This window comes from Denticeps clupeoides, chromosome 7 (assembly GCF_900700375.1).
Source record: "Denticeps clupeoides chromosome 7, fDenClu1.1, whole genome shotgun sequence".
Lineage (NCBI taxonomy): Eukaryota > Metazoa > Chordata > Actinopteri > Clupeiformes > Denticipitidae > Denticeps > Denticeps clupeoides.
Genome location: NC_041713.1, coordinates 8,369,643 through 8,386,114, shown reverse-complemented (window position 1 = coordinate 8,386,114; position 16,472 = coordinate 8,369,643). Strand labels below are relative to the sequence as shown.

Genomic DNA, 16,472 nt, shown 5'->3' with positions numbered 1-16,472 from the left:
TGAACATCTGGAAGGTTCTTCTGAACATGTAGATACCTGCATTTCATAGAATCATAAATAATAAAGTAGAGGAGGAACATATGGGCTGCATTGCGCTTCAGGAGTGTGATATTATCAGTCTGCACTATGGAGGGATTAAAGGCAAAGAGAGAGAAGGATTAGGGGAAAGGGAGGGGGCAGATGGTGCCAAAGGGAAACAGAGGACAGTTCAGGGCAAATCAATGTGCAACGACTGTCTTTTAGGGCATGTGTGTATGTGTGTGTGTTAGTGAGAGAGCGAGAGCGAGCGAGCGTGAGTACATCGGCACGTGTTTCTCTTGTGAACTGTCTGAACTGCCTCTCTGACTCTCCCTGACTTCTCTCTCACAGCTTCTACACAACAACACACATTCTGTCCTGTTAAAACATGATATGAAGATAAATACAAACATTGGGTGGGTTCCATGTTAACATACCACTGTACTTTCAGTAAACATGTTTATATTATGTTTATATAAGACAGAGGCTCGAACAGACGTAACTATATCCCTTTTTTTTGTGTATGCCTTTTTGTAAAGTAATTTTTTATAATGTATATACTGAGTGTGATTGCAGGGGTGAAAAGTACACTGCTTCACTGAAAGTCAGTGAAACAAATTATACATGTGATAGAAATGTAAATTTTATGTGCTTATTTCATCAGCAGATTGAATATTGGCACAAAAAATAGTGATTTGTTGGATTTAATCAAATAATACATTATAGCTGTCACATAATCTATTACAATTAATGGGAAAAAATACTCATACTGCACAAAGTCAAGTGAACATTTGCAAGGGTAAAGAGTATTTAGAAACAAGAATGGTTTGTGTCCCCATAAACGGCAAATTATCATGTGCTAGGCAACGAGTAATGCAGGTAATGCATACATGTATAAACAATGACGATGAGATGCAAGTAAGTAAGGAACAATAAAGGAACAATTACAAATGTAACGGGCCACACAGGTTAACAAGATCAATTAAAGGGATCAATTAAAGGGGCAGTGGTAGCCTTGGTGAAATCCCGAACCACCAAGGTGCCACTGAGCAAAGCACCGTCCCCACACACTGCTCCCCGGGCGCCTGTCATGGCTGCCCACTGCTCAACAAGGGTGATGGTTAAAAGCAGAGGACACATTTTTGTGTCACCAAGTGCTGTGCTGTGTTTTACAATGACAATCACTTCACTTTCATTTATTCATTTATTGTCTGAGTGTCCAGTGTCGGCCCCTTGTGGTCAAGGCCAGCTAGGGCTGGGACCTGACAATCAAATAATGGAAAAATCTCCAGAAATATCTATTGAACTTCACAGAGAAGTTGAACAAGTGCTGGTTTAGACAGCTATTTCACTGTATTACATCAGAATACAGCGGTCATAATACAATGCTTGTATCACATTCAGGTATTGATATATTGATATATCACTTTATTGATCACAGCCCTAGTCATTAATCAGTCAGTTCTGTCAGATTGTCTGTTCCCTCAGTTATGCATGGCTTTCTCTTAATTCATTTGGCAATCATAATACAATGATTGTATTCTTCTTATCCAATCGAAGTGCCCATGCAGAACAAAATGTACTATAAATCAATTTTAACAAACAAAACCATTTTCTGTGAAACTGTAGTATGCGTCTGTATCATTTATCATCTTTATTCATACCTCATCAGATGCATTTTTATGTTAAGGTACCCTTGAAAATTTTCCCTTGACACGCCGCTACAAGCTGCTGCCCATGTTCCCTTGACTTTTTTCAGGGTCTTGAATCTGTATGCTTGTTGTAGTAGGAGCAATCTGCTGTTGCTGATCTTTATGCACACATTTCCACTGAATACAGAAGCAAAAAGGACCTTTTTGCTTCTCAATTACAAACTACTGATTGTAAGTCGCACTGGATAAGGGCGTCTGATAAATGCTAAATGTTTTGGAGGGCGGGGAGGGCTTTGTAACTTGCAGGGGAATAGGAGCTGTCACCTCCCCGCTCATGAAAGGGCTTATGCTGGAAGGGGAGTGAGCGAGGTAGCAAGGGGAAGAGATCAGCAGTCGAACGTTGCATCACTCGTGTCATTTTAGACAGACAGAAGCAAACCAGGACGCAGGAGAGAGAGCCCACAAACATGCATATTTTACCACGGCACTACATCAACAGGTCAGAGGATGGGTGTGTGTGTGTGTGTGTGTGTGTGTGTGTGTGTTAGAAACTAGGAGAGCATGTGAAGAGAGACTGAGGGAGAAAGTTATTGATGATGTTGTCTTTTAGTGTTCTGATGTGCTTTCACAGGAGGGCAAGGAGAGAACAGAGATTAGAGGAGTATGACTGAAGTATGACTGTGTCTGTTTGAACCTCTCTGATGTGTTGTTTTCATACTGGACCCGTGAAGCTGCCATGCTATTTTTTGCCAAACGGTTGTTTGTCGAACAGACGGGCAGATGAGGTGTCGGGAGCTAATTTGATTTCAGCCACACGCGATTCATTCTCTGTAGTGTATTAAATACCGTAGGTGGCTGGGCACAGGAAGGACACCGGGGCTCTTAGCTAAAGGTTCATTGGAGTGGATGGCGCTCAGCCAGCACGGCTGATTAAGTCGGTGTTGAGTCGTTCTGCTCCATTTCATGTCACACACACTGCACCAGCTACTAAACTGAGTGCTGGGGATACAAGAGTTGCACATGCGTTCTTGATTAACGAACATATTTACACTAATGCGCTAATCTATCAATCTATGTCTTCATAGGTGGCCCATTGGTCTGAAAAGAAAAAGAAAGAACAGCCAATGTTCTGTAAAGAGCATGTCTGGTAAGCAGCGTGAAAGTGTGTATTTTTGTCTCTGTTTGTTCCTCGTATGTGTAAGTGTGTGTGGGTGGCTGTTAGCCCTTTTTCACCAGCATTAAATGTGTACTGGAACCAGTTCCTTTTAGGATTTAGAATGCACTGGTTATGCAGATCACACTGACGAATATTGTTGTTTTGATCCACAAATTTGATGACGTAAAATATCTTCAGCAACGAACCTTTTTGACGTGATCATGACGAGATGAGATGCTGGTTGTGTGATGATAACAACAAAGAAATATATCATTTAATAGTGTGATGAATAAAAAAGGGGCTAATTATTGTTAACAAAATAATACCGAGACTAAAATGTCTCTTCATTTTCATTTACTAAACAAGACGTTAATTCCTCTCGTTTAATTGCGTTATTATTTTCATGCAGAATTTCCCATCCGGTCACACAGATTACGTCACTTCCTCAATGTGCAATCATGGCATTAATTAGATTTCAGGATACTTGTGATGTGTGAGCAGATGTCTGGGGGAAAAGGACAAAGTGATATTTGGACGCACTTACTATACAAGTGGAAAAGAAAATAGAATGTGTCATTGAAAAACATGCAACAAATAAGAGCATCTTCCATGTCTAGAATGGATGTAGTGTATTGTTACATTTATAAGATAACAATAATCTAATAATAAAATAACCTTGTTTTAATTATGAAATGGGCTTGACAAAAAAAAGTCTCCACACACCACAGAGTTCCATTACAAAAAAAAAGAAATTAAAATACAATTTTCATTGATTAAATCAGTTTTCGTTGTCTATAACTAAACAAAAATATTAATGGATCATTCTGATTAAAATAGGAATAAAATGCTCAGACTTTTAAAATGCTCAGACTGACGAAAAAAAGAGTATGGCCTTGACTAAGACTAATAAAGACTAAAATGACAGCTTGAAGCAAAGACTAGACTAAAAGTAAAATTTAGACAGGCCACCAAAAATGACTATACTGACGAATGACATTTTCGAGTGGTTCTAGTTCCAGTTCTAGTTCTAGTTTTTCGAAGTTCCAAAGAATTTTACGGCTGGTGCCCAAACCAAACGAAACTCTTTCATTCTTTGTGGAAAGCTGATATACAAAAGGTTTTGTGACGAAGGCTGAATGTTACATGATGAGTATGACTGTGTGGCTGTGTGTGAGAGAAGGATAGAGAGACAGTGGTAGGATGTCATTGTGCACACACTCTTCTCTTCAACTCATATGCTCTCTATTGTGTGTGCAGGGTACATTCCCAGCTATCTGGAGAAGGATGAACCCTGTGTGGTGTGTGGAGACAAAGCTACTGGCTACCACTACCGCTGCATCACCTGCGAGGGTTGTAAGGTATACACACGCTCGCCATTATACACACAGCAGGGTCAGAGGGGAGACCATCATGTCCTGTTTTTTGTTAAATTAAAACCTAGAGAAAGTAACAAGAGGGGTCAAGTGACGCATTTAATGAACAGATTACTGTTACTTAGCAACATACCATAAACCACCACTTAAATGTATAAATCATAGCTGTTGTTTTTTTATAGAGTTATATTTAAGTTTTTGGTATTTATCAGATTACAGTCAGTAGTTACAGGGAAAGTCCCCCTAGAGACACTCAGGATTAAGTGTCTTGCTCAAGGACACAATAGTAGTAAGTATGATTTGACCCTCTGACTTGGTGGTCCTCTGGTTCAAAGGAGAGTGTGTTACCCACATGGCTACTACTTAGATATCACAAAACATTCCTTTGAATGGATGGGATCTTTAGGCCAGCTGTGACTTTGAAAGACAGATTTGAAAAATAAAATGTAAAAATGAAGTAAATCCCAACCAGACACCACACACCACTCACAAGCCTTTTCTGTCTCACAGGGATTTTTCCGCCGCACCATCCAGAAGAACCTTCACCCGTCCTACTGCTGCAAGTACGATGGCTGCTGCATCATCGACAAGATCACACGCAACCAGTGCCAGCTCTGCCGCTTCAGAAAGTGCACCGCTGTCGGCATGGCAATGGACTGTGAGTGTCTTCAACAAAGTTTTCCAATGTAAAAAACTACAAATGATATGGTAAGTTGGTCATTTTGCCACCACCAGGAATCACATTGCATTTATACACACACACACACACATATATATGCACATATATGCATATTTGTGGCAAAATTACCAATTTACCAAATATTAACCTAAATTTGCTTAATAAATTAACAACTAAATTAAGAAGGTTATACAGAGCCATAGGGAGAGTGTTGTCTTATTTTACTCATGTAAATTACTGCGTCACGTGCTGTAGAATAAGTAATCGATTTCCGTCGAGTAACTGCCAGGGTTACAGAAATGTGACATTTGAGAGATGCCTGCAATCTGGTGTGAAGTGTCCATATTTCAGTCTAGCTGATTCAGCGTAATGGAGGGTTCCTGATTGAATCGCTGGCTGACTGCCGAGGGAAAGAATCCACTTAAAGGCGTGGCCTGAAAGAGAGGTGGCTTTCAATCTATTGATCTATTGGTACTGCTGAAAAAAAGTTTCTTTGTCAACAATGCACCTCTGGGCTCAGTGTAGTTTTTTAAAACAGAGCAGAATGCAGCAAAACTTTGTTTTTGATTCTGTAGAACAGGCGGCATGTGCATCTCTGTCTTTATTCCTCCCGCTCGGTGGTAGTGGTGCTGGACGACTCCAAGCGCGTGGCCAAACGGCGTCTGATCGAGGAGAACCGCGAGAAGAGGAAGAAAGAGGAGATTGTGAAGAAGCTCCAGACTCGGCCAGAGCCGACCAGCACTGAGTGGGAACTCATCCGCATGGTGACTGAGGCTCACCGTCACACTAACGCACAGGGTTCGCACTGGAAACAGAAGCGAAAATTCCTGGTAAGTCTCCCAGGATAGATGTTGGATGGTGTCTGTTGAGCCAGAGTACTTCTTTGATATCCCACGTGGGATTTTTTGCTCACTGCACACTCCTTACTGTTAATGGCCTCACTCGTTTCACAGCCTGAAGATATTGGACAGTCTCCTGTCGCTCCAACCTCAGATGGAGACAAAGTAGATTTGGAAGCCTTCAGCGAGTTCACAAAGATAATCACCCCAGCCATCACTCGAGTTGTCGACTTTGCCAAAAAACTGCCCATGTTTTCTGAGGTGGGTTTTATCAGCGTCAGACTTGTGTTAATGGACAAAACAATTTTTTCCTTTGAAAACAGCGACATTTCAACATTTGTAAACTATATTGTACATTATGCCATTTTCATTTGGACAAAACCCCGAATGTTATAGATAGATATGATCTTAAAGTGGATTTCACCTGTCGTATCAACAGATGACTCCAAACTCGGTTGTTACTGATGTTTAGAAAATTCAGAGATACTCTTTGTGCATTGGCGATCCCTCCACTGTACACAGCAAAAATGTGTCCTCTGCTGCTTTTAACCCATCCCCTGAGGGAGCAGTGCGTGGGAACGTACCACCGCACACTGCACTCAGTGGGCACTAGTTTGGAGCTGGAGCTTATTGGCTAGTGGAAGGTCAAAGGCATCCTCAGCACGTGACCCACTGATGGGCGTGGGTTTACATCATCTAGAATAATGTCATCGTGTCACATAAATAATTGCACAACAGAAAGGTAGCCACAGCACTAAAAAACAATGTGCTACACATTCATGGCATTATCACAAAACACAATTTATGGATAGATTAGTGGACAATGGGGCTTATGCTTTAGCTTCACATGTCATGCCACAGGGAGGGAGTGAAGGCGATGGACCCAAGCACAGACTTCCAGGAAACATTGTTTATTAGTGATGTTATGAGATGTGCAGAGCGTGTGTGAAGAAATGGAGGGGGTGTTTCCGCGAAGAGGCTTGCTTCATTTAGGGGAGGAGCCGAAAATGATACCGCCCAAAGCCTCGCTGCCCGGCTGTACCATGTTTGCGGTTTGTTGGAGGTTTGACAGCAATTTGTATATAGTTTGGATAGAGTTTGTATAGTTTGGAGATACTTTGGAGTGTTTAGAGAATGGAGAGGGATAGCTTGAGATTTACGAGAGTGAGGAGAGAAGGATTGGTAAGCGGATGGAAGCTACCAAGAGGAGGAGAAAAATGAAATGCTTAAAACCAAAAACTGTTTTTCGAGAAACTGTTATTTCTGAACAGAAATGAATAACATCTACCCATCATTGTCCAAGCTACACAGAAAACTCAAACAGTTTCCTTATATAGACGGATTGTTAATTTATGTACAGCAATTATTTGTCAGTTTGTCAAGTCAGTTTATTTATAGAGCACATTTAAAAACAACAGCATTTGGCCAAAATGCATTTTAAAATGATTAAGAATATAAGATTTAAAGAAAAAAAATGAAACAAGAATTGACAACAACAGGCACACAAATATATCCAATCACTCAGAGTTAAAAGCTAATGTATAAAAAATGACTTTAAAATGTTCAGAGATGGTGAAGAAGATCTGTGCAGCCAAAGGCGATGGTTAAATACAGAGTTGTGTGCAACGTGTGCTGTGCTGCAGTGTTTCACAATGACAGTCACTTCACTTTCACTTCACTTTCACTAGTGGGTGTCTTGAACCTTTAAAAAAGAACCTTTAAAGGATTGTGATCTGTAGGCACATAGTGCACCTCCTGAAACGAGGTTTTCAGTCCATTAGTGCATGTGCTTTGGTGCAGGTGTGTGTGCGCGAGTGCTGCAGCAGCGGCCTACTGTGGGCATCACACCACAGTTGTACAAATCGCTGTGGGAAAAGATTGCTGTGTACATTGACTCTCGTGTTCACTCACTTCAGGTTGATAATGGTGGCTTCTTTGCAGGAAAGCGAATGAAAGCCAGACAGCAGGGAGACTGCAATTATCCATTTTTCTCAGTCGTCAATATCCTGTTGTTTGTGTGTGTGTGTGTGTGCATGTGCATATTGTTCTGTAGTCACTGGATTTCATAGTCATTTCTTTAAGGATTTCATAGTCATTTCTCTAATTTCTTGTATTACACACTACTCATGTGGTGTAGGTATTCTGTCAGGGTAAAGATTCTGTCAGGGTAAAGACTAAAACCAATATTATGAACTGAAACATTTCTAGTAATAGGGTTTATTGCTAGGATCAGAAATCAGTTTCTGACTTAGTTGAAGACTGACCTCATTGACCAGCCCCACTCATAACAGATTCTGATTAGCCTTCAAGTGAATGAATGAGTTCCCTAAAGGTTTTTTGTTGAAGTTCTTGGTGTAACTAACGATTGTAAATTGCTCTGGGTAAGGAAGTGCAAATGCCATAAATGTAAATGCTGGAACAAGACATCATGTAGTTCAAATGTACAGGTGCAATTCTAAGGACCGTAGATACTGCCATTAAAACACAGTTATGATGTCACCACAGAGATGAGCACATTGCTCAAAAATAAAGGACCAGGGGATGGGCAATTATAATGAGGGAGGATACTGAGGGATCATGGGCCACATTAAAAGGGCATGGTCATTTCCTGTTTATTTTTTAGCATTTTATATAATCACTAAGAATGTGGTATGATGTTGATGGAAAAACATCTTCAGAGTGTCTTTGATAGGTTGATGAGGTAATATTGTATGTGTGTTGTAAATGTGGGAGAGTTGGACTCACACTGGCTGTTCTCATGTCTGAAACCAGCTACTTCCTTCCCTCCTGCAGCTGCCTTGTGAGGACCAGATCATCCTTCTGAAAGGCTGCTGCATGGAGATCATGTCTTTGCGGGCGGCTGTGCGTTACGACCCCGAAAGCGAGACCCTCACCCTGAACGGCGAGATGGCTGTCAAGCGTGAGCAGCTCAAGAACGGTGGACTGGGTGTGGTCTCAGATGCCATCTTTGACCTGGGCAAGAGCCTGGCACAGTTTAATCTGGATGATACAGAAGTGGCTCTATTACAAGCAGTTCTCCTTATGAGTTCAGGTACAAAATTAGCAAACTATACCAATTTAATCTTCATGTTTTACATTTTTCATTCTTGGTATGACAGTAGAATTTTTTCTTAATATCATCATAATGGAATCAAGAAGTGCATTATTCCCAGTTTATGTAACACAGCTTCTTGCTTCTTGAAGTAAACAGTATTATTTTACTAGCCAAATGCTCAAACATCTGATCCACTGAATTATCATTCTGATAAATGACGTAAATGTAGAAATGGGTTCCTCAATATTCCCGACAAGCGATATTATGTTGACAACTTCCAAATTTGGCAGTGTTACAGTATTGACAGATTCTTAACTTAACTTCACAGACAATATTTTAAGTATTAAAAGTTGTCTTTTCAAAGTGAAGTGATTGTCACAGCAAGCACAGCACACAGTGACACAATGAAATGTGTCTTCTGCTTTTAACCATCACCCAATGAGCAGTGGGCAGCCATGACAGGCGCCCGGGGAGCAGAGTGTGGGGACGGTGCTTTGCTCAGTGGCACCTTGGCGGTTCAGGATTCAAACTGACAATATATGGAATTATATTAAAATTACATTTAAAATTATAATTTAATCCAAATTATTGGTTTAGGCCCCACTTTTCAAAACTGACAGCAATTTGACACAAAACAAATGAAGGATATTTGAAAATGTTTTTTTCATTGTGGCTCTTCAATGTGGTTTGAGCTCTTGTTCCCTCTTTTAAAAGACCGCTCAGGCCTCACTTGTGTGGAGAAGATTGAGAAGTGCCAGGAGACGTACTTGCTAGCATTCGAACACTACATCAACCACCGCAAGCACAACATCGCCCACTTCTGGCCCAAGCTGCTGATGAAGGTGACGGACCTGCGTATGATTGGCGCCTGCCACGCCAGCCGATTCCTGCACATGAAGGTGGAGTGCCCGACAGAACTGTTCCCCCCACTGTTCCTGGAGGTCTTCGAGGACCAGGTGTAACCCACAGTGGACTTGGAGAGATTCGGAGCAGGACTGACATTTTTTTTTGCACCAGCAGTAGGGCTTTTGGTTTTTAAACTTGTCGTCCTTTGGTCGGCGTACCCCTTCTCCTCCAAAACAAAATGGGCTGTGCAGTATTTGGCCTCCCTGTACTATCCTGCCAACTACGCCATATGTCAAACCTGTTCCGACACCTCACCTACCTGACATCGCAACATTTTCGGCAGCCCAATAGCCTCTATCAAGCTAGCACCCGTGAACCTACCTCCCAACATACCAACATACCTCCTACCATCTAAAGAGACATATTTAAGGAGTGCAAAAAAACTCATTCTTTAAACGTTTTCCAAATATAGTATTGCAGTTCTAATGTAACTTCTTACGTTGCATTGTGATTTGCCGAGAGGCGTTCTAGGACACTCGTTTCTAGAAACACACTGTTTCTCTAAATATTTAGGTGTTGTTTTGCAGGTCACAACATTAAGTGACTAATCTGTGACTCCTACCTGTGTGCTGCCTGAACAACTCTAATAGCTACGTGATACACATAACCTTTAGGTGAGGCCTGCAGGTTTGAAAACTAGATTATTTGTGTATAACTTCACATTGGTTTTTCATAATTACTATGTAGCACTAATTATGGAAAGTAGCAATAATACATTGAAGGTCTTGTAGAGTACTCTTCTGAGTATTACATAAATTATACTTGTCCGGGTGGAAAAAAAATTTTTTTTGCATTCCCTAAAAATGCCTTTTAAAGACATACCTCCCTAGCTTGTATGCGTAAGTAAACACACTCTGTACATACACATGTTCTGACATGGATACAGACACTTTGCATCCTGCTCAATACCTCATGCACATACCGGCAGGCAGGCGTACCAGTGTTTGGATGTCTGCCCGCATCATCTGTTTCCCCGCTGCCCACACGCCTGTCGGTGAACAGTGACGAATACTGACCTACCTGCATAGATGCGTGAGCTCCCTGTTTTGTGAAAGACCTCATCTCCTGGAAAGTTCTCAGTCTCCACACAACCAAGACTCCTCCTGTGCATCTTCAGGTCCAGCATCTCTGTACCAGTGGCCATCCCTCAGTTTGTCTGGGGTGGGCACAGGAGAGTAGTTCAGATAAATGCGTCATATATATATTTAGAAATTAAATTTGAATTATTGGAAGATTATTTTCAGTGACCCTTTTCTCCCTCTTTTCACCTTTTCATATTTGGAAGGAGGAAGAAAAGGCCAATACTGAATATTTTGAGGTGCACAGTGGCGGCTTCACTGGTGACCTATACCAATTTCTTGCATATACAGTGTAGGCTGAGAGTAGGCAAAATGGTCTTACCTCATTGTGAGCCTCTAGCCAACACACTCTACCTCAGCTCTTATCTCTGCATAGCTGCCCCTGCTTACACACCAACCTGCGTACACACACACACTCCTGCTCTCAGTCCCCTAAGCCTTGATGATAATGTGGATTCACACACTAGGACTGGGCTGATAATGGATTTTTTTTTTAGTCAGTTGTGCAAGAGGTAATCCACGCTTTAAAAGATGTGTGATTTAAAAGATTAAAAATATTTTTCACACAGTCAAACATCCAGCGAGCACAATATAAAAAACAGATAACAGGCTAAAATGAGCTCCAGTTTTATTGAGCTCCTGTCTGTTGTGTTCTTATTATGCTGTTGTCTGGATGAATGCTGATTGGTTGAAAGATGTGCATTGAAACAGTGTAATGCACATGCAGTGCTGGTCGGGTTTTAATCATTGCTACTAGTCTTACGTCAGAGATATATCTGTCAATCCGTTAAAAGAAGTAAAGTGGTAAAAGATCATTTTCTGAATTAATTTTGGCAAGAAAATACTTTTATTATTAAAATAAATAGATGATATATATATATATATATATACACACAAAAATACAGTAAGTTTTTTTTTTATGTGATGAGGGACATCAGCTAAAATAGGCCATATGTAAAGGAAATATAGTGTATTTGAAATATAGAGTGCAAAGAAAATGCAACAGTACCTCATTTAAATTTTCTGTTATCTGCCCAATCCTAACACACATACGCTATCACACACAGCACAGCCATAGAACTAATACACAGTTTGCTGCTCCCAGGCTCATTGTACCTGTATTAGTCTTTGAATGACTTTTTCATCGCATTGAAAACACTCAGACATACACACTGTATTTGCCAATGTGGACATTCCCAGTTTACTGCTGGACCGTGGTTGGTTTCTGCAGCACTGAAATGGGAGAGGTCACCTGCATCTTTTCAGTCTCTACCTGTCAGGCTGTATTATATATATTTTCCATAGGCAATTTATTTGTATAATTTTTTTTTGTTGTTGTTGTTGGATGTTGTTGTTCTTCTGTCTCGTTGGACCAAGTGTCATTCTTGATCCCCTCGCTTTTTTTTCACCATGGGTTGAAGTTTCTTTGTGAATATCTAGTTGGGAAAGAAACACAATGTTTTATTATAAGAAATGGCAGTATTACTGCAGAGCCGCTGGGCCGTGAGCTACGCTGATCGGCAAAAATCATCATCTGATTCAAAAGACAATCTGAAGATCTGGACTTCTGGACAAGCGGTGACATTCAGTTTGAAATGACTGGAGGGGGGGGGTGGACAAAGACTCAAGACTCCGCCCCTCCCGCCTCAAATAAAAAAAGACTCACATACCTCAGAGCCTCAATCTGGGATCCATCCATAAACTATCCAAGCATTCCCCCACCACCCCTCCATCCTGTGCCATGGACATGCACTGCTTCGCCAGCCACCACGTTTGCTGAAAACCAAACCGCTCCTGCCAACCCGCAGCGCGTAACATGAAGGTTTTTGCACTCCTCAGCGATTCTGTTAAATCCTGGTCAGATGAATGGTTTCCCGGACCACCTTGCACCGGGGCAGGTGATCGACGTTCTGACTAAGGGGGGGGGGCGGATCCCCCAGAGTACGGATCAGGAGCACCACACTCAGGCATAAAAACGGAAATAACTCACCAGCAGAGCAGAGCGACATTCCCAGAGGCACCAGCACTGTAGAGCGACACTGCCGCGGGCCGCCGACGCACCAGCAGTGCCGAGCGCAGCCACCTCCGAGGTCGTCTCCTCCACAAGCCACCCTCACCACGAAACAGGAAAAAAAGCCATCTCGCCCCGGACATACGAGGACACAATCACGCGCACCACTCGTCCCCACAGTGCCGGTCTGCCACAAAGTCACCCTCCCCCATACCTCTATGCACCCTGTGAAAAAGGCAGGCACCCACCCCAGGTTAAAAGAACATTCTTACCTAAAGGCTTTAGAAATTACTCAGTCGAGGACACAGAATGAACCCGACTGGTGATGAGGAATGTCCAAAATAAAAAAAGTGAAGTATCAGCATTTTATCACCTTTTATTATTTTGCCTCAAAGCGTAAAGGCATTTGGGGTAAAAATTGTAACCGTGTTGTCACCGGAGCTAAAATGCAAAAAGTTTGTTCATTTTGGACAACTTTTTTTGTTTCGTTTTTTTTTTCCCTGCTTGCTCGTGCATCTGAGTGTTTCATCTGTGCTAAACTGCTCTCTGGCAACAGCGGCTGTGGTTAAATGTACTTTTTGTTCAATACGGACACCTGTTGACTGTTCATATGTCCATATGTCCTGTACGAGCCTTTTATTGCCAATTTTTTTTTCAAATGGACAGAAAAAAGGATCAAAATGAAATTCATGTAACCAATACCTCAGTTCTGGCGGTGGAGCAGAGATTTTGCTTTTGTGTTTTGCTTACAGCAGTACTTGTAGTCATCAGGAGATGAAAAAAAACACCTCAACACTTAATCCATTATCGACCTCTGTCTCTTTGGGCACTTCAGGACACTTTTGATGTCACACTCCCTCAGCCATGTAATGGAACAGAACTGAATGTAGTTGGAGGTGAGGCACCACAGTCTCACTTAGTGAGAATAAAGCCAGGGTCAAACCTGCATTATAGGTTTAGAACCTGTACAGAACCTGGTTATTGAACCTGTATTTGGGAAGATTCATTGAGATTAATAATCCCAAACAAAATTAAAATATTTCCAAAGTTAAATGGGTACTTTTGTAACTCCCTTACTAACACAGTATTTTTGACCCAGTTATATTTGACCCTATATAAGAGCTTGAATGCTCAACTTAAGTGAAAAGATGCATAGTTAGCATGCCCTAAATCTTTCATATAGCAAATTGCACACATACATGTTATATGTTATCGTGTACGTGTGCACACAAACATACTCACAGACGTGTCTCTTTGATAGCACTTAGCATGAACACTCATGCAGTTTCCTGTTTTTTTCATCAAAGCTTTTGTGAAGTGGAAAGGTCTTTCATGCCCATTTGTCAACTTTTACAAGATGTTCATTCCACCTTCATTTGTTATAATTATTATTGTTTTGTTTTTTTTTGTTTTTTTTGCTAAATAAATTGCTTCCTAAATGTGCGGTCAAAATATGGCTGATTGCATATGGTGTTCCTGTGCCAGTGGAATTGCTTTAGTTGTGGGGTTGAACCCTTGTGTGGTGTTCTGGTGGTCTGTGTGGCCCATTTCAAGAAGAAATATGAAAAAAATACAACTAAAAAAACACTTTTCAGTGGCTTCACACTGTACATTTGCAAAAGAATATGAACGCTACACAAGGGTTAAACAGGCGGAGAGAATTCCTCTGTCGGCTGATGCAGAATGTAAGAATGTGCCACTGTGGGCATGATTCATGCAGGAGGATCTTGCCAACGGCCTTGGGAGTGTAATAAGCACTTTATGCTACAAATACTACATGTATTTCAACATTATTATTCTTTTTTTCCTTTTCATTTGACATGGAACACTTTACATCGTTGGCAGCCTCAAGTCAGTCAATAAATGTGCTTAAAAGATTATTTCTTTCATTGTTTTACAATATAAAGGTCATACAATGTTCAGAACATGACAGGACATACACACAAGTGAATTTGCCTTGCTAAATTAACCTATATTTTTATGGTTTAAGTGACAATTTGGGTTTGTGCTTAGAATCAGTTGCCATGAACACATTATGTCCTCTCTTTAGGTAAAATATTGATGAAAATTATAATTTGGGATTTAACTGATTTGAATGCGTTTGTATCGAAAAATAATAATATGCAGTTTCAGCATAATACTGAACAAGCAGTTTCCTGAAAATTACTGGTGACTGAAGATACAGACAAAATAATCAGAGCATTTTTGTCTTTTTTTTATTTCAACCTGGCTCCAAAAGCAGAAGAATACTCACGAATTATAACTGATGTCACCGAGAATAAAGATCATAATGCATAATCAAACGCACTTTTTTCAAAAATCCCAAGGACATCCCCATTATGCATGGAATCCTGTAGATGGATGTTTTTGGATGCTGGTCTGATGAGTTAATGGGTTAAGAGCCAAAGCCCTGACACCCCAGATGCATAAAATAAGTATTAGATTCATATAGACACAGAATACAGAAGGTTCCTGGCTGAAGGGGGACTCAGGTATATAAAATAATTGACCGTTTTTGCTTTAATGCATTATTGTTGATTATTGTCCAGACCAGCACTGTTATGCTTTTTATTGTTTTGCATATGAGTTTAACTGTGTTACGTTTACTGTGTACTCGCAACATTTGTGTAAATATGTGCCCATTGCAAGAGACGTGTGTGTGTGTGTGTGTGTGTGTGTGTGTGTGCTTGTGTTTTTTTGTTTGGTATCTGACTAAACATCTTCATCCTAAACATTTATCAGTTCTTAATCCAATTTAGACTCTACTGAATCATCTTAAAAATGCAAAAATATTAATAGATGTAATAATATCATGTCTAAAAAAAGCAAGAAGAACCTATAACAGCATGTCATAAAAAGACACTGGCTGATTACACCAGACTTTTAAGAGTGGCTGTGAAGTGAATAGGGCTTTGCACGAGCCAGTACAAATCGCAGCTTTTCATGTCCACCTGTCACAATGCACGACAGAACCATTCTTTCTGAACGGAATTCACGTTTCTGTTCAGGACCCCAGGGACCCGACACATCGAACAGTTCTGTTCTGTAACTTATGATCTGCAGCGATAACTATTAATCTAATAGGAGCCTAAATGACCGTACTAACATTACACAAATAGACATCATCCAACAGCTTCATGCAAATAAAGTTATGGCTAGAATAGGGTAAGATAGTATAGTCAGGTTTTTATTATTTGGAACTGTTGCCACAAGGGTTAGCAAACATATTGTTACCTTCATATGAAACTGTATATAACACAGTCACATGGTTGTAAGTGCCAGTTGTGTTAATCTGGGATTTTTAGAGACCACGCAGGACCCACAGTTGGACCAGTGGAAGAATGTCTTCAAAATAGTTGAATTGCTGATACTACCTAATTGGGCGAGGGCTGAGAGAACGTGATACGTAATACATGTGCTCATACATAAACATAGATTTGTCCATCATCAGAACATTTTTTCCAGTGTTGCTTTTGCCCAAAAAACATCTAATTTCCAGTTATGGGTCACATGGATGTTTGGGGGCTAAACTGTCATTATCTGAAAGAACGATATTTTTACCAGATTGTTCCTGGTCAATTCTGCTCTATATTTGTGTAATAAACATGAACCTATGACAAAAAACGATCTTGTTTTTGCTTATTTTAGTTGGGGTAGGTGATCTGGGCGGATTCCTTTGTGAACAAATAGACATTTCTCACGCT

At 40.7% G+C, this 16,472-nt stretch overlaps 1 protein-coding gene across 1 annotated transcript in view; it reads left to right on the top strand.

The window, feature by feature from the left end:
• Nucleotides 1-16,378, top strand: part of LOC114793382 (thyroid hormone receptor alpha-like) — a 43,767-nt gene extending 27,389 nt beyond the window's left edge. Inside the window, exons 3-9 of the mRNA XM_028985085.1 lie at nt 2,756-2,817; nt 4,084-4,184; nt 4,710-4,857; nt 5,503-5,708; nt 5,832-5,978; nt 8,511-8,769; nt 9,487-16,378. Coding sequence (XP_028840918.1) covers nt 2,756-2,817; nt 4,084-4,184; nt 4,710-4,857; nt 5,503-5,708; nt 5,832-5,978; nt 8,511-8,769; nt 9,487-9,734 — 1,171 coding nt within the window. The 3' untranslated portion in view covers nt 9,735-16,378. The remainder of the gene's footprint in view (nt 1-2,755; nt 2,818-4,083; nt 4,185-4,709; nt 4,858-5,502; nt 5,709-5,831; nt 5,979-8,510; nt 8,770-9,486) is intronic.
• The last annotated feature ends 94 nt before the right edge of the window (nt 16,379-16,472 follow it).